Raw genomic sequence first — 27,838 nt, 5'->3', positions numbered from 1 at the left:
CTGTCCCACCCCCTCCTACCAGCTTATATTTCATCTCATTTCTGTGTCTTAGTTCTGAAGGAGGGTCATACGGACTCAAAACATCAACTGTATCCCTCGCCGCAGATGCTGTCAGACCTGCTGAGTTTTTCCAGGTATTTTTGTTTTTGTTCTGGATTTCCAGCATCCGCAGTATTTTGCTTTTATCCCTCTGTACGCTGTTGCTGGTATCACAGCTGTGTGCACTACATTATTGTCACCAGTAGGTGGCACTACTTCAGCCCTTTTAATCTATTAAACCTTCTCATTCAAACCTATTTCATGTTTTGGGCAGAAACCTTCCTGCAGCTGTTTCCACTTTTTGTCACAAACAGATCAGATGGGACAGAGGAGGGGAAAAAGCACTAAAATGTTTTTTTTTGGAAAAATATACTTTATTCATAAAATATCTGAAAGAACATTTTGAAACATTTCTAAATTGGCCATCACAAAAAGTGCAATCAAATTCATCTTTTACACATGGATCACGAGCAGCTTCAATAAAATTAATGAATAGTACAGTCATTTCAATATGGTCATTACAGTGCAATGGGTGTTAGAGTTATCGACATACATCATGTTGCACTCTGAGGTGCTTCAATACAATAATGATACATTTAGTATTCACTGCATACATTCAGTGTGAGTCATACAACCCGAGGGGTCTGTATAATTCACAGCCCCTCGGTGCACTATGGCATAAGGGACAGCGACCTTTCCCCATTGGGCCTTTGCAGCGGCTGCCCCAAGCTTTAGTGCGTCCCTCAGCTCGTAGTCCTGAACCTTGGAATGTGCCAAGTCTGCAACACTCGGTCGGGGACAACTCTTTGCACTGGAAAACCAACAAGTTTCGGTCAGACCAAAGAGCGTCTCTCACCGAGTTGATGATCCTCCAGCTGCAGTTGATGTTTGTCGCAGTGTGTATCCCTGGGAACAGCCCGTAGAGCACAGAGTCCTGTCACACATAACTGCTCGCGATGAACCTCAACAAAACCCGCTGCATCTCTCTCCAGACCTTCTTTGCAAAGGCACATTCCACAAGGAGGGGAACAACGGTCTCTTCCCCACCACAGCCACCTCGAGGGCAATGTGCAGAGGGGGTGAGACTCCTGGTGTGTAGGAAGGATCTGACAGGGAGGGCCTTTCTCACCACCAGCCAAGCTACATCTTGGTGCTTGTTGGAAAGTTCTGGCGATGAGGCATTCTGCCAAATGACTTTTGAGTCTGCTCGGGCAATCATCCCACAGGATCCATCATCTCCTTTTCCCTCAGGGTCTCGAGGATGTTATATGCTGACCACTGCCTGATGGACTTGTGGTCAAAGGTGATTCTCTGCATAAATTTTTCCACGAGGGACAGGTGGTACGGCACGGTCCAACTACTTGGAGCATTCCGCGGCAGCGTGGCCAGACCCATCCTCCGCAACACCGGGGACAGGTAGAACCTCAGCACGTAGTGACACTCGGTGTTTGTGTACTGAGGGTCTATGCACAGCTCGAAGCAACCTCACACAAAGGTGGCCATTAGGATGAGGGCAATGTTGGACACGTTTTTTCCCCCTTTATGTAGAGGCTTGTACATCGCGGCCCTGCAGACATGATCCATTTTCGACCTCCAAAGCGAAAGATGGCTCGGGTGATCGCCATCGCGCAGGAGTGAGGAATGGGCCAGACCTGCGCCACGAACAGCAACAGGGAGAGTGCCTCACACCTGACGACCAGGTTTTAACCCGCAATGGAGGGGGAGCATCGCTCCCACATACCCAGTTTTCTTTTCCACCATAGCCACTCGCTCCTCCCAGTTTCTAACGCATGCCCCGGTCCCTCCGAACCACATCCCCAGCACCTTCAGGCCGTCAGCCCTGATGGTGAAGGGGACAAAGGATCGATCAGCCCAGTTCCCAAATAACATGGCCTCGCTCTTGCCACGATTTACCTTGGCTCTCGAGGCTAGTTCAAACTGGTCGCAGATGTTGATCAGTCTGCACAACGACAGCGGAACCGAACAGAAGACGGTGACATGATCCACGTGCAGGGCGACTTTGACCTGAGTGCAGCAACCCGCAAAAAACAATCTTGTGAAACTGTTTCAGCGAAGCAAAGAAATCATTTACCGACCGAGCCCTACTCACCACAACAACGATCAGAAACCTGGAGAGAAACAAAACAGAAAGTCTGAGAGACCCAGAAGGGAAACACAGTTTGGACCAGTATTCTTATTTCCCAGTTTTTACTGTTTTTTTCCTTCTGGGTCTCTCAGACTTTCTGTTTTGTTTCTCTCCAGGTTTCTGATCGTTGTTGTGGTGAGTAGGGCTCGGTAGGTAAATGATTTTTTTGCTTCGCTGAAACAGTTTCACAAGATTGTTTTTTCTGGATTGTTCATATCAGTTCGGACCAGTACTCAGAGTAATAGAGGTCTTCAGCACAGAAAAAGGCCCTTCGGCCCATCGAGTCTGCGCCGGTCAAACAAGTACCTAACTATTCTAATCCTATTTTCCAGCACTAGGCCCATAGCCTTGTGTGCCATGGCATCGCAAGTGCACATCCAAATACTTCTTAAATGTTATGAGGGTTTCTGCCTCTACCACCCTTTCAGGCAGTGAGTTCCAGATTCCCACCACGCTCTGGGTGAAAAAGTCTTCCTCACATCCCCTCTAAACCTCCTGCCCCTTACCTTAAATCTATGCTCCCTGGTTATTGATCCCTCCACCAAGGGGAAATGTTCTTTCTTGTCTACCCTATCTATGCCCCTCATAATTTTATACACCTCAATCATGTCCCCCCCCTCAATCTCCTCTGCTCCAGGGAAAATAACCCCAGTCTATCCACTCTCTCCTCATAACTAAAACTTACCAGCCCAGACAACATCCTGGTAAATCTCCTCTGCACTCTCTCTAGTGCAATCACATCCTTCCTATAATGCGGATTCCAGAACTGCACGCAATACTCTAGCTGTGGTCTAACCAGCGTTTTATACAGTTTCAGCAAAACCTCCTTGCTCTTACATTCAATGCCTCGGCTAATAAAGGTAAGTATCCCATATGTCTTCTTAACCACCTTATCTACCTGTCCCGCTACCATAAGGGACCGGTTGACATACACATGAAGGTCCCTCTGAGCCTCGATACTTCCCAGGGTCCTACCATTCATCGTGTATTCCCGTGCCTTGTTTGTCCTGCCCAAGTGCATCACCTCACACTTATCCGGATTAAATTCCATTCGCCACTGATCAGCCCATCTATATCCTCCTGTAATCTAAGGCTCCTCACTGTTTACCACCCTACCAATTTTTGTGTCATCCATGAACTTACTGAGCAACCCTCCTACGTTCAAGTCTAAATTGTTTATATATACCACAAACAGCAAGGAACCCAACACCGATCCCTGTGGAACCACACTGAACACAGGCAACCAGACACAAACACACCCTTGACCATCACCCTCTGCTTCCTGCCACTCAACCAATTCTGGATCCAATTTGCCAAATTGCCTTGGATCCCATGGGCTCTTACCTTCGTTATCAGTCTCCCATGCAGGGCCTTATCAAAAGCCTTGCTGAAGCCCAAGTAGACTACATCAAATGCATCGCCGTCATCAACACCTGGTCACCTCTTCGAAAAATTCCCTCAAACTGGTCAGACATGACTTCCCCTTAACAAAACCATGCTGACTGGCCTTGATTAATCCTTGCTTCTCCAAGTGTAGATTCATTCTGTCCCTCAGAATTGCTTCCAATAGTTTCCCCACCACTGAGGTTAGACTGACTGGACTGTAGTTCCCTGCTTTATCCCTTTCTCCCTCCTTGAATAACAGTACCACATTGGCTGTCCTCCAGTCCTCTGGCACCTCCTGTGGCCAGAGGTATTGAAAATTATTGCCAGCACCCCTGCTATCTCCTCCCTTGCCTCACTCAACAGCCTGGGATACATTTCATTCGGGCTTGGAGATTTTTGTACTTTTAAACCTGCCAGACCACTTAGAACCTCCTCCCTTTCTATGCTAATTTCTTTAATTATATCACAGTCCTTCTGCCTGATTTCCATGCCCACGTCGTCCCTCTCACTTGTGAACACCGACACAAAGTATTCACTTAGAACCCTACCTACGTCTTCCGGATCCACACACAAATTACCACTACGGTCCTTAATGGGCCCTACTCTTTCCCTAGTTATCCTCTTACTCTTAATGTACTTGTAAAATAACTTTGGGTTTTCCTTTATTTTACCTGTCAATGTTTTTTCATGCCCCCTTTTTGCTCTCCTAATTTCCTTTTTAAGTTCCCCCCTACACATTCTATACTCCTCTAGAGCTTCCGCTGTTTTGAGCCCTCGGTATCTGCCATAAGCCTCCCTTTTCTCTCTTCATCCAATCCTGTATATCCCTCGACATCCCGGGTTCCCTGGATTTGTTGGTTACCACCCTTTATCTTTACTGGACTATGTTGGCCCTGGGAAGGAACTTTTCCCCTTGGTGGAGGGATCAATAACCAGGGGGCATAGATTTAATGATAGGGGCAGGAGGGTTAGAGGGGAGGTGAGGAATGTTTCCCCCCCCCCCCAGAGGTTGGTGGGGATCTGGGACTCACTGCCTGAAATGGGGTGATAGAGGCAGAAACCCCACTTCCCACATCAACCACCCCACCCCCCCCCCTCCTCCATTTTGGGGCAGGGAAAATCCAGCCCGGTGGCCCCGAGTTTCCCTTCAGGAGGTCGGGCCCGGCTGACGGCTGCGGCCCCCGGGGCCTGGTCCTCCCGCATCATAATGACCGCTCAAACCGCACTCGGGTCAGGGACATTTGACGTGATTATTTTTTTTTTGCTGTAATTCCGCTCCCGTCAGCCTGAGGCCCGGGCCCTGCGGCCTGTGCAGTGTCCGCGCTCCCGCTTCCTCCATCCCCACAACAAGGAGCCGACTCTCCGGTGAGTGAACGAGCCCGAATCCGCCCGCGTTCGCGGCCCCCAACCCGAGGCCAGGCCCTCTCCCCCTCCTCAACCCGGCCCTCTCCCCCTCCTCAACCCGGCCCTCTCCCCCTCCTCAACCCGGCCCTCTCCCCCTCCTCAACCCGGCCCCCCACTGCGTCCGGCCCGGAGACACGGACTCTCTCTCCGGCCTAGCCTGGCCCGGCCTCTCCATCTTCCCCTCTCCCTCCAGCCGGGCCCGAGCCGTTCGCTGCTGCCGCCGCCGCCGCCGCCATTTCCCCCGGAGAAAGAGGGAAACAAGATGGCGGCGTCCCCGGGGTCAGGGGTCACCCCCCGGCCGGCCGCCATCTTGTTGTCTGAGTACCAACTGCGCTTGCGCACCTCCCAGAGCCTGAAGCCAAGCTGCAGCCTGGGTCCTCACTCTGTCAAAATATCAAGAAAATATATTTTTCAGCAGAACTCGCAACAGGAGATGACAGCTTTAGTAATATCCCCCCTCAGAGTCAGAAATAAGGTTGCCATCTCTGGTTAGAGGCATTTTTGGAGATTGAACTGGCTTAAAACCTACCTCTTTGACCAAAGTTTTTGAGCACTTGCCTTAATATCTCATTTTGTTTTGCTCAGTATTAATATTTCTGACAAATTGTTGTTTTCTTTATCCATGGGATCTGTAAGGCTATTTATCACCCATCTTTAAATTGCCATTGAGGAGGTGATGTTGGGCCTCCTTCTTGAAATGCTGAAATCCATGTGGTGTTGGGTCCAGTACACTACTCCTGCCAAGTTCCATGGGATGTTTTACTGCAAAATGGAAGTTGTTGTCTCGTCATGACACAACTCCCAATGGGAATTAAAAGTTAGCACCTCTGTTGTAATACACTGGAGTATCAGGCGAGATGATATGCTCAAATGGGGTTATATATTGGTTTAAGGGGAACAGATAAGGTTACATGAAATGCTACTTTTTTGTTACAGAATCTAAAGAAATTGTTCTGGTGATTTCCTTTGAAGTAAATATGAAGTTTTACTTTTTATGGGTGAGTGCTGGGGATATGTCAAACTGCTCAAGTCTAAACATATACTGGGAAATTGCATGTACTGTTATTTAATTTATAATTAAAAGTGTTCTTTTAAGTATTTTATTTTCTCTTTAATTTATGAATTCAGATTTCATCCATTATCTTTACAATATTCACTTTTTAAAAATTACCACCAGAATTTAAAAGTCAAATTTCTTATTTTAAATATTTTTAACTGGGGTGAAAGGGGTTGGGGAGAGATGGTGGGTATGGGCAGTTTCCTACGGTTCAGCAAGTTGGTCCAGTAAGTACTTGAGTTCTCCAGGGTGGAAATATCCCAGATTTATCTATGTTGAGTTAGTTGATCGCAGCAATGTACATGGTACGTATCATTACAGCTGTATTCAGCTGTCTGGGTTTCGTTAACAAGGTTTTGTATCACAGATGTTTAGCATGTAGGACACCACCAACATTTGAGTCTTTATGACCAGCGCCTTAGAACTGACAAATAGGTACCTTTAATCGTTGTGTCTATTTGCATCTTTTCTGTTCTCCACTTTTAATATTTACTGTCTTGCACAAATTTCAATTTCTTCCCTATCACATTCCAAAAGAAAATTCTGCCTAGTCTCATTCTGGTGAATAAAAAACATTTTTTCTGCAATACAGCCACCATGGTCATTCCTTGCTGTATACTCCCCAAATAAAATTTGCTGCATAAATCATTTTTTTTAAATTCTAAATATCAAATAGCAGAACATTCTGGAATCAGTCATAATACCTTAGATGAGAAATCCTAAAATTCAGCCTGCATCCAATCATCATAATGTGCATCAGAATGAGCTTCTCTCTTTATATACTTACTAAACAGATAATATGTACCAATGTAGGAGTCTATCTCCAATGAACAAGCTGGTGAGTTCTATTGATTGAGCAGATTGCAGCCTGGCAAATAGGGAAGGAAGAAAAATGATGAATCCTGGGGGAAGTAGGAAGAGAAAAAGATTAGGAGGATATGGGAAAGAAATAGTTTTGCAGGAGAAGGTAGTGCTGGAGAAATCCCTTTTTTGGGACAAGAAAAATTGAAACCCTCTTTTGTTCCCAGGCAGCACCCAGGGGCAAAGAGGTAAACAAACAACCTGAAGATAAAAGCAAAAAAATGTGGATGCTGAAAATCGAAAACAAAAACAAAAATACCTGGAAAAACTCAGCAGGTCTGGCAGCATCTGTGGAAGGGAGCACAGTTAACGTTTCGAGTCCGCATGACTCTTCAACAGAACTAAGGAAAAATAGAAAAGGGGTGTGCTGAGTTTTTCCAGGTATTTTTGTTTTTGTAAACAAACAACCTGTTGGAATAGCTTCTAACAGAGAGATATCCTGTCAGAGGGATTAAAAGAGAGAGAGAGTGAGTTTTAGGGGTTAAGAAGAAAGAGGGAGAGATCCTGCTGTGGGGTGGAGCGATAGAGAAACTTGTTGGGACTGGAAGCAGCAAAACTCAGTGGTGGGGAAGTGGCACATCTCTGGCTGTGCTGGGTAAGGAAGGGAGGGTCAATTGATGTCAGGAACTCCCCCTCATTATGAAACTTTTTTTTTGCAAAAATATACTTTATTCACAAAATATCTTCAAACAACATTCCAAAACATTTCAAAATCACCAACGCAAAAATACGAACAGGTTCAAACTTTTACAACACGTATCACGAAATCCATTGATACATACAATAAATATTACATTCATTTTGAGCTGTACAGCCCGAGGGGATTTAAACAGTTCCCAGTCCCTCGGTGCACTATGGCAGAAAGGTCTTAGGCAGCGACCCTTCCCCATTGTGCCTTTGTGGCAGCTGCCCCAAGCTTTAGTGCATCCCTCAGCACGTAGTGCTGGACTTTGGAATGTGCCAGTCTGCAACACTCGGTCGGGGACAACTCTTTGCGCTGGAAGACCAACAAGTTTCGGGCAGACCAAAGAGCGTCTTTCACCGAGTTGATGATCCTCCAGCTGCAGTTGATGTTTGTCTCGGTGTGTGTCCCTGGGAACAGCCCGTAGAGCACAGAGTCCTGTGTCACAGAACTGCTCGGGACATGAAACATGAAACTGCTCGCATTATGAAACTGTATATCTGCTGTCACATATGAGTAACATTATGGAATGTCTATTAGTAAAAGCGAATTTTTAAAAAGCATTGATATAAATCAGATGCATATCTTGATGCATGTTTTTTTTTCAAAACAAAATGCTCAATCATGTGGTCGAACTACCCTTTTTTTTTAGTAGACCACTACAGAAGCCCTCATATATTTTTAATCCCACAATAAAAGTTAAAGCAGTTACTTACACAGCCAAAGAAGCGAACATCCTGAATGGATTGAGAACTTGCAAAACATTGTTTCAAGTTGAGTTTGGAAAGTTGATTTATTTTTTGAAATGTAACAGCAGGTTGAAAGACTGTTGCTTCACACATGAAGTAAGCAGCTCCCTCTATCAGAGCTATGGATAAAATCTGTTTCTAAATGTGTTGTTACAGTTCAGGCTTTTACTCAGCACTTAGTGTCATGTTCTTAGCTACACAATAATTTCTATAAGCATTGTGAGCTCTGTGTGAACCAAAACCTCTATTGTATTCTTGCCTTGTGTTCCAAGGCTCAAAGATTAATCACAGAACACCCGAGAACATGTGGGTTGCCTACCATGTTCTCCAGCCAATAGCAAGGGCAGAAATAATTGGTGATTGAAACAATGAGTAAAACAAAGCCAAACTGCTTAGATTTATTTACAAGTTACATAGAACAAGAATACATTAAAAGTAAAATAACCGCACTTAAGTCATTTACAAACTGTTTCTACCCAAAAAGTCCAAAATCCTCAAAGTTCATTGAGACAATTTATGATAAGTCTCTGATGAGAGTTAATTGAAAAACACGTTTCCTTATGGAATCCCCCTTAGCCCATGTGTAGACACAGGAAAGAAGAGGGAACTGAAGACAGAGTGGAAGATTTGGGGTTTTTTAAGTATATTTTCTATTAATGAAAAAGCAGATCCTATGAAGACTGTTCTAAAATCATCAGGAAGAGCTGCAAGCTATATTAACTCTATAAACATGTGTCATGCCGAGCAGACATCAGAATATTACAAATTGTAAAAAACTGTACTTTCTTTTAAAAATGGACATTGTTGGACTTTTAAAATGGCTGCCACAGATCACCTGACTTTTTGGAGCTGCAAGTTGGCCAAGCTTCTGGAAGCTTCTAAAGGTGGATTACAATGACCACAGCAATGTGGAATGTCACATCTGCCATTATCAAGATTCACTCCAAAACAGCAAGGACAATAAAACCTCAGATGTCCTGTCTCCAGAAAGCCAAAGGAGAGCTGCTTTTCTCAACCTGCTGTGCATCTCTTATTCGCAAGAAATCTCCACAAGATCCTGTCTTCAGCTATCTGGTCTCGTCTGGATTCTAACTCCTACATGAACGAACCCCTCTAACTGGACTCTGATATTCACGTGAACTATTAATTAGAATCGTAGAAATTTACAGCATGGAAGGAAGCCATTCAGCCCATCATGTCCACACCAGCCAAAAATAGCCACCTGGCCTAATTCCATTTTCTTTCTGTTTGATTTTAATATTCATAGAAGTGAAACTCTTTTCCCTTGTGTGTATGTGTAGGTAGTAGTGAGTAAACCTTTTTCTGAGATAGTGTGTGTGAATAAATAATGCTCCTGTCTTAAAAATCCAAGCAAGGTTGCTGTAGTGACTTTTAAAAAATACTGATTACACATTAATGGGGCTTGCAAAATGTACCTCAGCTGTATCAAAAATAAACCACACTGATTATGAAGATAAGGATAGAAGAATTAGGGGGTTCAGTGTGTCTTTCACCCCTGTCTGTAACACATATGATACGTGAAAATATAGTTCACACTTAGGAGGTAAAATGGATATTACATTTTTTGAAGTTTATGACAATAAGAATTTGCAAGTTTGATCCCTTGCTGATCTCAGTTGGGCTGCCATTAGAGGTGCTATAATTAGCACTGTTGGGCACGGGAGAGGAAAATGCTTCAGTCTTTCCGTTCCTGGTTATTATCTAGTTGTCCCCGAAGGAAATGCACATCACGTATGCATGGACATTGGGTGAGGAATGGAATCAGCTGTGACGGCTCCCTCTTACAAATAAACACTGTCAAAAGTCATATAGGAACCGTAGCCACTTGTTAGGTTTCAGGGTAACAGAGGGTGATTGCTCCTATGCAGTTACCAAAGAGACAAAAGCATTCAGAATAGATGGGGAAAAGATTGACAAACAATTAGAAAAACAATGTCACAACAGTTTGGTTCTTATTTCAAATTAGATGTACTTCATGCTGATCTCCTACCGACAAGAGGTGAAGTGTTGCCAACAGTCTCAGTTTTTATATAACGGAAACTGCTGTGACATGTGCCCTGCAGGTGAGTGACAGTCAGTCTTTGATCATCATCTCTATAACATTTTGTAGCCTTCAGGAACCACAGAGAAAAATCACTGATGGCTGCCCAGTGCACAGTATGGGATCCTGTCTTAAAGCTGCAAAACTGGAAAACTTGGTGCTTATATTTTCATGTATCTGGATTTAAAAGAAAGACAGACTGGGATTTAAGCTGTGCCATTAACAACCTCAGGACATCCCAAAGCATTTTACACCCAATGAAGTAAACTTGAATAGTCACTGTGTTATTTCACCTGTTTCAATTTGTGGACTTAATACTTCAGAAATGTCTTTTTCACTGTTACTGCCTCAACAATAGGTTAAAGATGTTTCCAAATTTGCAGGCTCTCAAAATTCTAACAGACAAACTCCCAGCAGCATAAGAAAATAATGTGACACTGGGAAACAGCATGTAAATGTATGTAGCGTCCATGAGTTTATGTAGTAAAACCATGCAAGACATCAGTCAAAATTTCATACTATAAAAAAAGACAGGAGGCATCTGAGGTGAAACATCCTTATGTTTCCACAGAACTGCAGTGTTCATTCAGAGAGAAATGAACTAACTATTGATTTTTAAATGGGTATTGAATCTTATAGCTGTTGTTGGTTTTTTAAAAAGTTAACTTTTTTATTAAGTTATTTAACCTGCTCCAAATTACAAACCTACAAGTTGATAACCGGCAACTTTGCAAACCCTTATCAACCTTGTGTGTATTGAGAACTTTATTTGACAATTTCCCCTCATATTTTACTAATCCCTTGTCATGACAATCACTCATTTTAGTCCCTGTAAGATGCTTTATAAATTATACTTTTTATAAACAGAATTTATTAGCCTCAAATTTAATGATCCAATATAACTTTATAGACATTAGTTGAATATCATGAACAAGTTGACAAACACACAATGGGCAGAATTTTCTGCCTGGCGGGCGGGTGGGTCCGACAATGTCACACAAGATGGGACATGTTAATAAATTTCACTGAAACTTTAATAAACTTTTTTAAACCCTACATGAAACTTCATCCTGCTGGTGGATGAGGTTTCATGTTTTTTCAGAAGTCCGCTGGGGCTCCTGGCCTGCCCACCAGCCTTAAGGTTGGACGGGCAGGTCCTTTAATTGTTTTAATTATCCTGTCAATGGCTTCAATTGGCCATTGACAGGTCGGCGGGCAGACAGCTGATCTCACTGTGCCCCCGCCTTCCTGAAGATTTAAATGGGGCAGGACGACGTCGGGGATTCCGCCCGATGTCATCCCACGTCATTTTCGCGTCAGCGAGCGGGCCCCACCCCCTGCTCGCCGACGGCAAAATTCAGCCCACTGTATGGTGTAATCTCAACTGGGAAAACAGTATAACCTCCTGAAATTCATTTCAAAACTCTGGGCTTAATAGGGCAAAAATCAGCTAAGGTCACTGTCCCTGAATGATATCTAGTGACACCCACTGAAAAATCCACCTATGTGGACCCAAGGAGTGAACAGGATCAGTCTCAACCTCTAAGCAGAATACCTTGCTGACACAATGAATCCATGCTTACATGTAAACAATAAGCATTTGAATGAGTTACTTGGAAGTAGCTAGCACTGTGAAATTTGTACCCTGCAAGAGTCAATGCTTACCACACTTCAGCTGAGATCAAACAGTTCTAGAGTAAACTTGGAACCTTCAGAATCTGCTATGCACACTACACACTCAATATGCTATTAAGGAAACTTCCAATGTTTTTGATCTGTCAAAACCTTTGTGGTTCATGTGCTTGTGGTTGCCATTCTTGGTAGGTATTATCATGCAGTTATTGGTAAAGTGATCCAGGACATATTGGAATTTTTATCAAAAATACTGTGGATCCTGAAAATCAAAAATAAAAGTAGAAAATGCTGGAAATACTCAGCAGGTCAGGCAGCATCTGTGGAGGGAGAAACAGAGTTAATGTTTCAAGTTGATGACCTTAAGAACATGCAAAGGTTAGAAATGTAACAGATACAGAGTCAGGGAAAGAACAAAAGGAAAGGTCTGCAATAAGGCGGAAGACAAGATTAAATGACAAAAGGGATGATGGTGCAAGGCAAAAGGAGATGGTAATGGGTCAAGTAAAGGAACACAAGATAGGTCTAGAGGTATAAATAGAAAAAAACAAAATCATTGCCAACAGTTGCTGTCTGAAAAATTGGGGGCAGAGGGTTATCTGAAACTGAACTCCATGTTGAGTCCAGAAGACTAAAATGCCTAATTAAAAGATGAGGTGTTGTTCCTCAAGCCAAAGTTGAGCTTCATTGAAACAGCTACAATAGGAGACTGAGGACATAGAGGTCAAGGTGGAAATGCATTGGAGAATTAAAATAACTGGCAATTTGTAAATTTTTTTGGGATGTTTAACCTCCAAATCCATTTACTCAATTTGTTCATTTGAGACCTTGACCATTCAAGCATTAGGAGACAATCTAGTGATGTCACTCAGGCAATATTTATCAAGCAACAAAAGTAATAATTAACAAAGCTAGACAGCAACTTTACTGGCTTAACACAGTTCTTGCTTCCTGATTCAGCCTATGGTGCGAGGCAACACGTGGGCTTCTCTCTTTGTCTCTCGAGTTCTGTGGTCTTCTTCTCTCAGCTGGAAAGCAGTCTTCAGCTCAGTCTTCAAACTCAGCACACCTGATAGCTCAAAGCTGGTGCATGATTTGCCCTGTTTCTGGATTCTGATTGGCTTGGTCAGTGCATGCTCGATCTCTGATTGGCTTGGGTGATGCATGATCAGTCTCTGATTCGTTTAGGTGGTGCATGATCATGTGTTGATTACTCAAAGGACCATCTCTCTTATTAACCTAACATGATGTTTTGCTGAAATGTAGTCAAAACAGGACACTAGTAAATCACATGAATAGGCCCCTATTAAAAGTCTAAGATAAAAGCAAAATACTGCGGATGCTGGAAATCTGAAACAAAAACAAAAACAAAAATTGCTGGAAAAGCTCAGCAGGTCTGACAGCATCTGTGGAAAAGAAAACAGAGTTAACGTTTCGAGTCCGTATGACTCTTTATCAGAACTAAAGAGGAATAAGAAATGTGGTGAAATATAAGCTGTTTAAGGGGGGTGGGACAGGTGGAGCAGGATAGAGGGTCAGTGATAGGTGGAGGCAAAGGAGAGACTGCCAAAGATGTCATAAACAAAAGGACAAAGCGGTGTTGACGGTGGTGATATTAGCTAAAAGATGTGCTAATGGGGACATTAAGGGTAGAAAGCAGGACGAGCAAGTGACAGATAGCCCTAGTGGGGGTGGGGTGGGGGGAAGGGATCGAAATAGGCTAAAAGGTGGAGATAAAACAATGGATGGAAATAAATTTTAAAAATAATAGAAATAGGTGGGAAAAGAAAAATATATATATATAAAAGATATATAATAATTATTAGAAAAAAGGGGATCAAAAAGGGGGTGAGGCTGGAGGAGAGAGTTGAAGATCTGAAGTTGTTGAACTCAATGTTAAGTCTGGAAGGCTGTAAAGTGCCTAATTGGAAGATGAGGTACTATTCCTCCAGTTTGCGTTGAGCTTCACTGAAACATTGCAGCAGGCCAAGGACGGACATGTGGACATGAGAGCGGGGTGGAGTGTTGAAATGGCAAGTGACAGGGAGGTCTGGGTCATGCTTGCGGACAGGCTAAAGGTGTTCCGCAAAGCGGTCACCCAGTCTGCGTTTGGCCTCTCCAATGTAGAGGAAACTGCATTGGGAGCAGTGAATGCAGTAGACTAAATTGAGGGAAGTACAAATGAAGTGCTGCTTCACTTGAAAGGAGTGTTTGGGCCCTTGGACGGTGAGGAGAGAGGAAGTGAAGGGGCAGGTGTTGCATCTTCTGCATTTGCATGGGATGGTGCCTTGGGAGGAGGTTGAGGTGTAGGGGGTGATGGAGGAGTGGACCAGGGTGTCCCAGAGGGAACGATCCCTACGGAATGCCGATGGAGGGGGGGTGAAGGGAAGATGTGTTTGGTGGTGGCATCATGCTGGAGTTGGCGGAAATGGCGGAGGATGATCCTTTGAATGCAGAGGCTGGTGGGGTGATAAGTGACAACAAGGGGGACCCTATCATGGTTCTGGGAGGGAGAGGAAGGCGTGAGGGCGGATGCGCGGGAGATGGGCCGGACACGGTTGAGGGCCCTGTCAACCAACGTGGGTGGAAAACCTCGGTTAAGGAAGAAGGAAGACATGTCAGAAGAACTGTTTTGGAAAGTGGCATCATCAGAACAGATGTGACGGAGCCGAAGGAACTGAGAGAATGGGATGGAGTCCTTACAGGAAGCGGGGTGTGAGGAGCTGTAGTCGAGGTAGCTGTGGGAGTCGGTGGCCTTGTAATGAATATTGATGGACAGTCTATCACCAGAAATTGAGACAGAGAAGTCAAGGAAGGGAAGTGTCAGTGATGGACCATGTGAAAATGATGGAGGGGTGGAGATTGGAACATCCAATCCCTCCATTGAGTTCAACTACTTCAGATCATGAACTCTCTCCTCCAGCCTCACCCCCTTTTTGATCCCCTTTTTTCTAATAAATGTTATATATTTTTTATATATATATTTTTCTTTTCCCACCTATTTCTATTATTATTTTTAAAATTTATTTCCATCCATTGTTTTATCTCCACCTTTTAGCCTATTTCGATCCCTTCCCCCCACCCCACCCCCACTAGGGCTATCTGTCCCTTGCTCATCCTGCTTTCTACCCTTAATGTCCCCATTAGCACATCCTTTAGCTAATATCACTACCGTCTACACCCCTTTGTCCTTTTGTCTATGACATCTTTGGCAATCTCTCCTTTGTGTCCACCTATCACTGGCCCTCTATCCAGCTCCACCTGTCCCAAACCCCTTAAACAGCTTATATTTCACCACATTTCTTATTGCTCTTTAGTTCTGATGAAGAGTCATACGGACTCGAAACGTTAACTCTGTCTTCTTTTCCACAGATGCTGTCAGACTTGCTGAGTTTTTCCAGCAATATTTGTTTTTGTTGTATTAAAAGTCTAATCCACACTTGGCAAGTGAGAGACACCATACGGCCACAAGCCACTGCTGTGAAGTCAGTTCAGGTTGATTGAATTAGAATGTGAGCCTAGGTGGCAGGACAAATTCAAGGCTCCCCTCCTTCCTCCCCAGCCCATCTCAAATGAGCCTGGAAAATCCAGAACAAAAACAGAATCATCTGGAAAAACTCAGCAGGTCTGGCAGCATCGGCGGAGAAGAAAAGAGTTGACGTTTCGAGTCCTCATGACCCTTCCGCAAAACTGAGTAAAGTTAGGAGAGGGGTGAAATATAAGCTGGTTTAAGGTGGTGGGGTGGGGGGGGGGGGGGGTGGGGGGGAGAGAAGTTGGGAGGGGGGAGTGGTTGTAGGGACAAGCAAGCAGTGATAGCAGCAGATAATCAAAATATGTCACAGACAAAAGGAGCAAAGAGGTGTTAAAGGTGGTGATATTATCTAAGAGAATGTGCTAATTAAGAATGGATGGCAGGACACTCAAGGTACAGCTCTAGTGGGGGTGGGGTGGAAAGACTGACAGGGCATTACAGGTATAGATTTAAAAATAATGGAAATAGGTGGGAAAAGAAAAATCTATATAAATTATTGGAAAAAACAAAAGGGAGGGGGAAGAAACGGAAAGGGGGTGGGGATGGAGGAGGGAGTTCAAGATCTAAAGTTGTTGAATTCAATATTCAGCCCGGAAGGCTGTAAAGTGCCTAGTCGGAAGATGAGGTGCTGTTCTTCCAGTTTGCGCTGGGCTTCACTGGAACAATGCAGCAAGCCAAGGACAGACATGTGGGCAAGAGAGCAGGGTGGAGTGTTAAAATGGCAAGCGACAGGGAGGTTTGGGTCTTTCTTGTGGACAGACCGCAGGTGTTCTGCAAAACGGTCGCCCAGTTCGCATTTGGTCTCTCCAATGTAGAGGAGACCGCATTGGGAGCAACGAATGCAGTAGACTAAGTTAGGGGAAATGCAAGTGAAATGCTGCTTCACTTGAAAGGAGTGTTTGGGCCCTTGGATGGTGAGGAGAGAGGAAGTGAAGGGGCAGGTGTTGCATCTTCTGCATGGGCATGGGGAAGTGCCATAGGTGGGGGTTGAAGAGTAGGGGGTGATGGAGGAGTGGACCAGGGTGTCCCGGAGGGAATGATCCCTACGGAATGCCGCCAGGGGGGGTGAAGGGAAGATGTGTTTGGTGGTGGCATCATGCTGGAGTTGGTGGAAATGGCGGAGGAAGAATCCATTGAATGCGGAGGCTGGTGGGGGTGATAAGTGAGGACAAGGGGGACCCTAACATGTTTCTGGGAGGGAGGAGAAGGCATGAGGGCGGATGCGCGGGAGATGGGCCGGACACGGTTGAGGGCCCTGTCAACGACCGTGGGTGGAAAACCTCGGTTAAGGAAGAAGGAGGACATGTCAGAGGAACTGTTTTTGAAAATGGCATCATCAGAACAGATGCGACGGAGGCGAAGGAACTGAGAGAATGGGATGGAGTCCTTACAGGAAGCGGGGTGTGAGGAGCTGTAGTCGAGGTAGCTGTGGGAGTCGGTAGGCTTGTAATGGATATTGGTGGACAGTCTATCATCAGAAATTGAGACAGAGAAGTCAAGGAAGGGAAGGGAAGTTTCAGAGATGGACCATGTGAAAATGATGGAGGGGTGGAGATTGGAAGCAAAATTAATAAATTTTTCCAGGTCCCGACGAGAGCATGAAGCCGCACCGAAGTAATCATCGATGTACCAGAGAAAGAGTTGTGGGAGGGGGCCGGAGTAGGACTGGAACAAGGAATGTTCCACATACCCCATAAAGAGACAGGCCTTAGTCTCTGCAATTTACAAAGCTGAAGTCCCAACTTCAGAGGCCAAAACTGGGGCTGACCCACTCTGGTGGGTGACAGGACCCTGGGGATGCATCTTGTCGGTAGAGACCAATTAACAAGCTGCTTTAAAGTTTCCGATCTAAAGGTAAATGCAACCTTTTTCTGATTGTGCTACCATCTAAATGAATTTACCTGCCTAGATTTCGCTCAGGGCACTTGAGAACATCTTGATTTACAAGGGTAGATTTTAGTGTTGAGCTTCCAGTATTCAATACAGTACAGAAATGTAGGGTTCCATCATTTTTACAGAAAAGGATAAGGGGTGAAGATCTCTTGAACAATTCTATGCTTAATGCTTCATCCTTTCATAGAATTATAATAAAATTTGACTCTATGTCTCACTAACTTTGTGTAGTTGCCGTTAGAAATATGCTGGGTACATGGTAATTTAACCTAACTCCGTCCCTACCTCAGCTCATGCTTTGCCAAAACCCTTATCCATGCCTTTGTCACCTTTAGACTCGACTATTCCATCTCTGCGCAGCCTCCCACATGCTACCCACCATAATCTTGAGGTCATCCAAAATTCTGCTGTACAACTTGCTCATTCGCCCACCACCCCTATGCTTGCTGACTTACATTGGCTCCTGGTGAAGCAGTGCCTCAATTTTTGAATTCTCAATCGCATTTTCAAATCCCTCCAAGGCCTCCCAGCTCCCTACCTCTGTAATCTCCTCCAGTCGCACAACCTTCCAAGATCTCGGTGTTCCTCTAATTCTTGCCTCATGAGCTCCCCAATTTTAATCCTTCAACCTTTGGTGATCATGCCTTCAGCTTCAAAGCCCTGAGCTGTGGAATTCCCTCCATAAACCTCTTGGCCTCTCTAACTTGCTTTCCTCCTTTAAAGAAACATAGAAATATGGAAAATTTACAGCACAGAAGGTGGCCATTTGGCCCATCGTGTCGGTGCCAGCCAGAAAGGAGCTATCAGCCTAACCCCACTTTCCAGCGTTTGATTCATAGCCCTGTAGATTACGACACTTCAATGTGACAAGGTCTCCTGCCTCTACTACCTTTTTTTTTGTTCATTCATGGGATGTGGAAAATGTTGGCCCAGCCAGCGATGCCCACATCCCATGAATGAGTAAAAGAATCCCTTTCAGGCAGTGGGTGAAATAATTTTTCCTCAACTCCCCTCTGATCTTCCTGCCAATTACTTTAAATCTAAGTACACAGTTTATTGACCTCTCTGCTAATGGAAATAGGTCCTCCCTATCCACCCTATCTTAGCCCCTCATAATTTTGTACATCTCAATTAAATCTCCCTTCAGCCTCCTCTATTCTAAATAACACAACCCCAGCCAGTCCAATCTTTCTTCATCGCTAAAGTTCTCCATTCCTGGCAACCTTCTCGTAAATCTCCTCTGTACCTTCCCTAATGTGACCCTCCTGTAATGCATTGACCAGGACTGAATGCAATACAGCTGTAGCCTAATTAATGTTTTTACAGTTCTAGCGCAACCTCCCTGATCTTATATTCTATTGCTTGGCTAATGGAGGAAAGCATCCTTATGCTTTCTTGGACACCTTATCTGCCTGTCCTGTTCCCTTCAGGATCTGTGGACATGCGTTCTAAAATCGCTTTGCTGTTCCACACTTTTCAGAATCCGACCATTTGTTGTGTATTCTCTTAGCTTGTTTTCCCTCCTCAAATACTTTACCTCAACATCTCTGGATTGATTTTCATTCACCACTTTTCTGCCCACCTGACCAGTCCATTGATACCTCCCTATAGTCTACAGCTTTCTTCCTCACTGTCAACCACACAGCCATTGTTTGTATCATGGGCAAAATTCTTAATCGTGCTCCCCACATTTAAGTCTACATCATTGATATCTCCCATGAAGAGCAAGAGACTTAGTACTGAGCCCTGTGAGGCACACTGGAAACAGCCTTTTAGTCAAAAAACACCTGGTCACTACTTAAAACCTAACTCTTTCATCACGATCACAGGACACAGTCACCTGCCCTAATATTATCTTATTTGGTTTGGTCTCAAGTTTAGCTTTATAATGCTCCTGCAAAAGACCTTGGGATGTTTTATTATGTCAAAGGCACTATAAAATACAAGTTGTTGTGCTGTTGTTGAGTTATGGTTTGTCTCTATCCAGGTTGAGTTAGTGCAATGGCGTGCTTCTCTAGATACCCCAGCAGTTCACTTTGTGGCTCTGCTGGTGTGGGTTAGTGTCAACCAATCACATTAATGCACCATCTATGCCTATGTCCATTTAACTTTCAATTCCACAGCAAAATACTTTGGAAGAAGGGAGGGAAGCTGAGACTAGATCAAATCTTGTAATTGAAAAATTATCTGTTGCTAATGATGGAAATTTGTGTTTTTTTTCAGGCACTGAACTGATAGCCTACTGTGGAGCAACTTCCCAAACACAATGTAGGGCATGTAGGAAAGGGACATTCACTGATCAAGCGCATAATTTAAGAGAATGTTATCACTGTCTGTCTTGCCATAAAGGTAAAACATAGTAATATTACTTTTGGAGACTTTCAGGAGACTTTATTACTTTCCTAGCAACAATAATTGAGCCTTAGGAAATATACTGAAGTGAGCAAAACACATGTATTCAGATTATTGATGAGCTCTGGTTGCACTTTCATTTTCTGTGACTGTAAAGCTATGTACTTAATTCCCACCAAACCTTGTCATAATTTCCACATACCTCAAGTGTTGCACACTTATGGAGTGTTTAGCAATCCCAATGGAATTTCGGTTTGTTGTCCTGCTACTCACCAATACCTCCATTTTACTAGCTATTTTTCAATTTGATTTCTATTGAATTTTTTTGTCATGCCAGAGTTGCTACTTCAAAGTTTGTTTTTAAATCCAAAAAATATTAATGTTTTCTTTCTTTACGGGAACGACCTACAGGAAAAGCATAGAAGGAGGTGCTACTGGGGCATAATGGTATTGCCGCTAGACTAGTAACCCAGAGACCCAGGGTAATGCTCCGGGGTAGATGGTGGAATTTGACTTCAATAATCTGCTGTCCTTACCTGATCTGGCCTACATGTGACTCCAGATACACAGCATGATGTTTGACTGATAAATGCTCTCTGAAATGGCTTAGCAAACCGCTCAGTTTCTCAAGGGTAGTCGTGAGCCGCCTACTTGAACCACTGCAGGCCATTGTCATGTAAGAACACCCACAGTGCTGTTAGGGAGGGAGTTCCAGGATTTTGACCCAATGACAGTGAAGGAACGGCGGTATATTTCCAAGTCAGGATGGTGAGTGACTTGGAGGGAAACTTGCAGGTGGTGGTATCTGCTGCCCTTGTCCTTCTAAGTAATGGAGGTTGCGGGTTTGGAAGGTGATATTGAATGAGCCTTGGTGAGTTGCTGAAGTGTATCTTGTAGATGGTATGCACTGCTGCCACTTTGCGTAGGTGGTGGAGGGACTGAATGTTTGTGGGTGGGGTGCCAATTAAGTGGGCTGCTTTGTCATGGATGGTTTCAAGCTTCTTGAGTGTTGTGGGAGCTGCACTCATCCAGCCAAGTGGAGAGTATTCCATCACAATTCTGACTTGTGCCTTGTAGCTGGTGAACGGGCTTTGGGGAGTCAGAAGGTGAGTTACACTCTGCAGAATTCCCAGCCTCTGACCTGCTCTTGTAGTCGCAGTATTTATATGGCTGGTCCAGTTCAGTTTCTTGTCAATGGTAACTACCAGGTTGGTTGAGAGTGAGGGATTCAGCAATGGCAATGTCACTGAATGTCATGGAGAGATGGTTAGATTATCTCTTGGAGATGTTCATTGCCTGACACTTGTGTGGCACGAATGTTACTTGCCATTTAATCATCTCAAGTCCGAATGTTGTCCAGGACTTGCTGCGTATGGACACATGCTGCTTGTGTACCTTAGGAGTCACGAAGGTGCCCAACATTATTCAATCATCAGTGAACAGACCCACTTCTGATCTTATGGTGGACGGAAGTTCATTGATAGTTGGGTCTAGGACACTACCCTGAGGAACTCCTGCAGTGATGTCCTGGGACTTTGATTGACCTCCAACAACCACAACCATCTTCCTTTGTGCTAGGTATAACTCCAACCAGCGGAGAGTTTTCCCTCTGATTCCTAGTGACTCTAGTTTTGCTAGGGCTCCTTGATGCCACACTCTGTCAAATGCTGCTTTGATGTCAAGGGCAGTCACCCACACTTCTTAAGTTCAGTTCCATTATCCATGTTTGGACCAAGGCTGTAATGAGGTCAGGAGCTGAGTTTTCCTGGCAGAACACAAACTGAGCATCAATGAGCAGGTTACTGCTGTGTAAGTGCCATTTGATAGCACTGTCGATGACTCCTTCCCTCACTTTGCTGATGATCAAGAGTAGACTAATGGGGTGGTAATTGGCTGGGTTGGATTTGTCCTGCTTTTTTGTGTACAGGATATAACTGGGCAATTTTCCACATTGCTGGGTAGGTGCCAGTGTTGTAGCTATACTGGAACACCTTGGCTAGGGGCATGACTAGTTCTGGAGCACAAGTCTTCAGTATTATTGCTGGAAAGTTGTCAAGTCCCATAGCCTTTGCAGTATCCAGTGCCTTCAGCCGTTTCTTGATATCACGTGGAGTGAATTGAATCGGCTGAAGACTGACATCTGTGATGCTGAGGAGCTCTGGAGGAGGCTGAGATGGATCATCTACTCGGCACTTCTGGCTGAAGATGGTTGTAAATGCCTCAGCCTTGTCTTTTGCACTGATGTGCTGGGCTCCCCCATCATTGAGGATGGGGATATTTGTGGAGCCTCATCCTCCAGTTAGTTGTTTAAATTGACCACCACCATTCACGACTGGATGTGGTAGGACTGCAAAACTTAGATCTGATCTGTTGGTTATGGGATCGCTCAACTCTGTCTGTTGCATGTTGCTTCCATTGTTAGGCTTGCAAGTAGCCTGTGTTGTAGTTTCACCAGGTTGACACCTCATTTTAGGTATGCCTGGTGCTGCTCCTGGCATGCCCTCCTGCACTCTTCATTGAACCAGGATTGATCCCCCAGTTTGATGGTAATGGTAGAGTGGGGAATATGCCAGCAATGACGTTACATACTGTAGTTGAATACAGTTCTGCTGATAGCTCTCAGCACCTCGTGGATGCCCAGTTTTGAGTTGCTGGATCTATGCCAGGTCCACAGCTGTCCACAATATAAATGATTTACAAGTGCGAGAGTGGGTGTGAGAGAGTGCGTGTGTGAGAGTAAGTGAGTGTGTGCGTATGAGAGTGAATGTGTGTGTGAGAGTGCATGCGTGTGTGCGAGTGTGTTTGTGTGTATCTGTGAGCGAGTGTGTGTTTGCGTGTAAGTGTGAGAGAGTATGCATGTGAGAGAGAGAGTGTGTGTGTTCATGTGAGTGTGTGTGAGAGAGAGAGTGTATGTGTGGGTGAGTGTGTGTGAGAGAGAGACCTTGCTTTACTTTTCCTTAGTCACTTGTTTATTTCCTTACCTCAACTTTTTTTGAAATTAATTTTGTTAGAAAATATAATAATGCTCATAATATGATTGTAATTTATTGTAAAGGTAGGCTAATAGTGGGGTTTGGATTAGTTTCTCTGTGTGTAGGTGTGTGTGTGTGGGATTTAATTGAATTACAGACAGCTAGTCTAGGTGCTTGGATGTATCAGAAGGGAAACTAGGTTTGAAATGCTAAATACATAAACATGGTTGAAGTTTTAGAATGGGAGTGCTGTGAAAGATTTATATTATGGAAAAAGTAAAGTTGCAAAGACATATTGGGACAATGGGATTTACATTAAAAAGGGAGAAACCTGTATAAAGGAGATGTGTAAGAAGGCATTCTAAGATCTAACAAGTGTGAAAAGCCTCTATGCACCAAGCTGCTGTCTCCAGGAATCAAAGCTAAGAGAATTCATTTTAAATATCAAAAATAAAAGCAAAAAACTGCGGAAGCTGGAAATCCAAAACAAAATCAAAAATAGCTGGAAAAACTCAGCAGGTCTGGCAGCATCTGCGGAGAGGAACAAAGTTAACGTTTCAAGTCCGTATGACTCTTCAACAGAACTAAGTAAGAATAGAAAAGAGGTGAAATATAAGCTGGTTTAAGCTGGGAGGGGGGTGGGGTAGAGCTGGATAGAGGGCCAGTGGCTATCTCCACCTATCACTGGCCCTCTATCCAGCTCCTCCACCCCCCCTTAAACCAGCTTATATTTCACCTCTTTTCTATTTTTACTTAGTTCTGTTGAACAGTCATACGGACTCGAAACGTTAACTGTGTTCCTCTCCGCAGATGCTGCCAGACTTGCTGAGTTTTTCCAGGTATTTTTGTTTTCATTTTAAATATCACTGTCCAGGGTATTGTGTGTTTTGCCTGGGTCTGTTGAAATCTATGTTGTTTTATTGTTGCCTTAATGGCAGTTGTAACTGGGAATCAGATTAATTAGGGGAGCTAGGAGTTATCATAGTAGTAATCTGTAAACCTATGTATGCACTTAAAATAATTTATTTTATTAATAAGTGTTTAATTTAGTTTTGTATAAAAACCTCTAAGACTTGGTGGTCTTATTATTACTGAATACAAGTTGCAAAACAGTTGTGGCAGAAAGTTTCCCTCTGGGATTTGAGCAGCTCAGCATTTACCATCCACTGTGCCATAACAATGTTTAATGTTGTGGCAAACCTTATCTTTCTGAAATTTGGTCATTGACCCCTTGAGTGAGTGAGCTGATTATGTACACACCACTTCAATCTCTAGTGCAGCTGTAAAATGTGGCCCCCGGAACACTTAACTTCACACATTAGTTCCTAGCTATTTACAGTTAATACAACATCCCTCTTTCTTCAAAACATAATGCCACTATTAATGTAGCTGTTCTAGTCATTAACTTTTATAAACTAAAGATTATCAATCGACTTTGGAAATAAACTGAACCTCAGGGTATATTCCGTTCTAAAATATTAATCATGGTATCGCTTAGGTGGTAAGATGTGCTTCCATCTTGTAAATTTAGCATTCATTGCTCTTAGTGGTAAGCTGATACACTGCACAGACGATGTTGTGCACATTGTCCCCTGGTTCAGGGGAACAGATAGACGTTTCTGCAGCCGCAGGTGTGACACCAGATTGGTATGTTGCCTCCCTGGTGCCAGGGTCAAGGATGTCACTGAGCAGCTGCAGGACATTCTGAAGGGAGAGGGTAAACAGCCAGAGGTCATGGTCCATATCAGTACCAACAACATAAGTAAAAAGAGGGATGAGGTCCTGAAAGCAGTATAAAAGGAGCTAGGAAATAAATTAAAAAGCAGGTCCTCAAAGGTAGTAATTTCAGGATTACTCCCAGTGCCATGTGCTAGTGAGATCAGGATTAGGGCTTCCATCCCAGAGATTGCCATAATTCTTTCAGGGTTGGGCTTGATTCTGTCAGGTGTGTACACCATTCCGAAGGACTGGCATTTTGTCACTTTCACAATGCATTTATCTGCATTTAACTTGACCTCAACTTTCCTGATTCTCTCTATAGCTTCATGTAGATGGTAGTCATGATCTTTTTCATCTGCATCACATATCTGGATATCATCTGCTATGCCGACTGCTCCTTTGCATCTCCTGTATGTCTCGTCTACTTTCTGCTGGAATGCATCCTGGCTCACTTTAACGCCAAAAGGTAGACGCAGGAATTTGTATCATCCAAAGGGTGTGTTGAATGTTGTCTACAGTGAAGATTCTGCGTCTAATTTCACATTCCAGTAGCCATTTCTGGAATCGAACTTGCTGAAAACGTTTGCCCCTGCCAGTGCTGGTGTGATCTCTTCTAGTGTTTGAATGGGGTAGTGATCCCTCTTAATGGCTGGATTAAGATCTTTGGGATCAATGCAAATTCTTAGCTGTCTATTTGGACACTCTCTCACCACGATGGAACTTATATTCTGTGACTCAGGCAATCACCTTCTTTTCCTCCATCTCTTGAAGCTCTCTTTCAAGCTTTCCTTTTAGTTCTATTGGTACTTTACGAGTAATCACTGGTTTCATTGCTGGGTCAGTAATGATGTGATATTCAAAATCTTCAAAGCACCAAACGTCTCATCGAAACACTCTCAGGGTATGTTTGCACCAGATCTTCTTTGCATCCGATTGGAGGGTGCTTTTCAATGGATGTACTCTCTCCAATCCTCAGTGTTGCCTCCTTTACCTCATGGTTTACTGAGATAATCTGCAGCTGTCCACAACTGCTCAACCCCAGGATAACAGGAGCATCTGTTTCAGTGACATAGAACACATCTTTGCCTTTGTGTGTTCCTCTGAGTTGGGTTGTTCCCAGCTGTTCAATTTCAGTTCTCCCATTTGACGTTCCTCAGTTTCAGAACGCCTTTTTTTGGATAACCATTTCCTTCCAAATTTTCCAGAAAGATCTTCTGGTACAGTCTGAGCAGGATGATGTTACTCTGCATACGGTATCAATCTTCACCTTCAGATTTATGGTTGTAGGCTTTCTTCTCACTTCTTCCTGAACTGAATGGTTGTGTGAATTTCTTTTCTCCGGATACTGTCACATCCAGTCATTTTATGCAGTATTATGGTTCCTGTGTCTATCATGTTCACAGACTCACCATCATCATCCAGGGTGTGGATGTTTTGGTTTCTTTCCCTGTCCATTCATCCTGTTCCTCTGGTCATGGTGCCTCCTCTACCACCTTCTCCTTTTGTTCTGCACATCTTTTCTCAATGACTGGCATTTCCACAAGCTCTACAGGTTGATCCATATGGGGACAGTTCCATCTGCCTCTGAATTCATTTGGTCATCCACAGCTCCTGCTCGTCCTTTTCTCTGTTTGGTCTACCTTCTTTTGTTACTACTGCACTGCATCAACCCTGCTGCCTGTCTCTTGGCTCAACTGAAAGCTAGCCATTTGGGTAGTCAGTGTCTTTATCTGTTTGCTCGAGGCTTCATGTGCTCTGGCAGCGTCTAAAACCTGTGATATTGTGAGCTCATCCTTCCCAATTACTGCTTTCTGTACTTCAGAGTGTGCAGAACCCCTAATTACGAACATACAAACAAGGAGCAGGAGTAGGCCATTCAGCCCCTCGAGCCTGCTCCACCATTAAATAAGATCATGGCTGATCTGATAGTAACCTGAAATCTGCATCCCACCTACCCCCGATAACCTATCACCCCCTTTCTTACCCAGAATCTATCCACCTCTGCCTTAGAAATATTCAAAGACTCTGCTTCCACCAGCTTTTCAGGAAGAGAGTTCCAAAGACTCACAGCCCTCAGACTGAAAAAATGTTGCCTCACCTTTGTTTTAAATGGGTGACCCCCTATTTTTAAACAGTGACCCCTGGTTCTAGATTCCCCCCACAAGAGGAAACATCCTCTCCACATTCACCCTGTCAAGACCCCTCAGGATCTTATATGTTTCAATCAAGTCGCCTCTTACTCCAACTCCAGTGGACACAAGCCTAGCCTGTCCAACTTTTCCTCATAAGACAACCCACCCATTCCAGGTATTAGTCTGGTAAACCTTCTCTGAACTGCTCCCAACACATTTACATCCTTCCTTAAATAAGGTGACCATTACTGTACAGAGTCCTCCAAATGTGGTCTCACTAGTGCCCTGTACAACTGAAGCATAACCTCCCTACTTTTGTATTCAATTCCCTTCACAATAAATGATAACATTCTATTAGCTTTCCTAATTACTTGCTGTACTTGCATACTAACCTTTTGTGATTCATGCATTAGGACACCCAGATCCCTCTGGACCTCAGAGCTCTGCAATCTCTCACCATTTAGATAATATGCTTCTCTTTTATTCTTCCTGCCAAAATGGACAATTTCACATTTTCCAACATTATATTCCATTTGTCAGATCTTTGCCCACTCACTTAACCTATCCATATCTTTTTGTAGCCTCCTTATGTCTTCTTCACAACTTACTTTCCTACCTATCTTTGTGTCATTTGCAAATTTGGCAACCATCCCTTTAATCCTTTCATCCAAGTCATTCATATAAATTGTAAACAGTTGAGGTCCCAGCACTGATCCCTGTGGCACATCATTAGTTGATCAATAAGTCTTTCATCTGTGTCCTTAAACTCACATTTTCCAGCTGCATTTTAAAATCTTGATACAAAGTTATTAATTGGCTTTCCTAATTCCTGTCTGAGGCCTTGAAATTCATACCTGTAGATCCAATGATTCGATTTTGGCTGGAGGCGGGTGCTGAATTTGTCAAAAGGTTTGTCTGGGTCTTTGCTGTCCTCTCCAGTATGCTCCCAGCTGTTAAATAAATTCAGTCCTATATCCCCTGCCACAGAAGGATATAGTTCACCCTTTCTTTATTGCTACTGCCTTTTTGGAAACTACTGAATGTCAATCTGCACTTTTGTTTAAATTTTGCAAATGCCTCTACGTCATCATGAGCTTCCCAATTCATTGTGGGCTGTAGCTGTGTGTTCGTTGCTGTGCCAGTCAACATTTTATTCTTTGGCTTTGCATGATTCGCATGGTTCACTCACAGACCTTGTTATCTTTAGGTTGCCAAATGCT

At 43.9% G+C, this 27,838-nt stretch overlaps 1 protein-coding gene across 1 annotated transcript in view; it reads left to right on the top strand.

The window, feature by feature from the left end:
• Positions 1 to 4,833: 4,833 nt before the first annotated feature.
• Positions 4,834 to 27,838, top strand: part of LOC144690349 (uncharacterized) — a 48,363-nt gene continuing 25,358 nt past the window's right edge. Inside the window, exons 1-4 of the mRNA XM_078557752.1 lie at positions 4,834 to 4,936; positions 5,912 to 5,973; positions 10,312 to 10,408; positions 19,667 to 19,792. Of these exons, the coding sequence (XP_078413878.1) occupies positions 5,953 to 5,973; positions 10,312 to 10,408; positions 19,667 to 19,792 (244 nt within the window). The 5' untranslated portion in view covers positions 4,834 to 4,936; positions 5,912 to 5,952. The remainder of the gene's footprint in view (positions 4,937 to 5,911; positions 5,974 to 10,311; positions 10,409 to 19,666; positions 19,793 to 27,838) is intronic.

The sequence above is a fragment of the Cetorhinus maximus genome, chromosome 15 (genome assembly GCF_964194155.1).
Source record: "Cetorhinus maximus chromosome 15, sCetMax3.hap1.1, whole genome shotgun sequence".
Lineage (NCBI taxonomy): Eukaryota > Metazoa > Chordata > Chondrichthyes > Lamniformes > Cetorhinidae > Cetorhinus > Cetorhinus maximus.
Note: the sequence above shows the minus strand (reverse complement) of the source record. Positions and strands in the feature narration are given on the sequence as shown.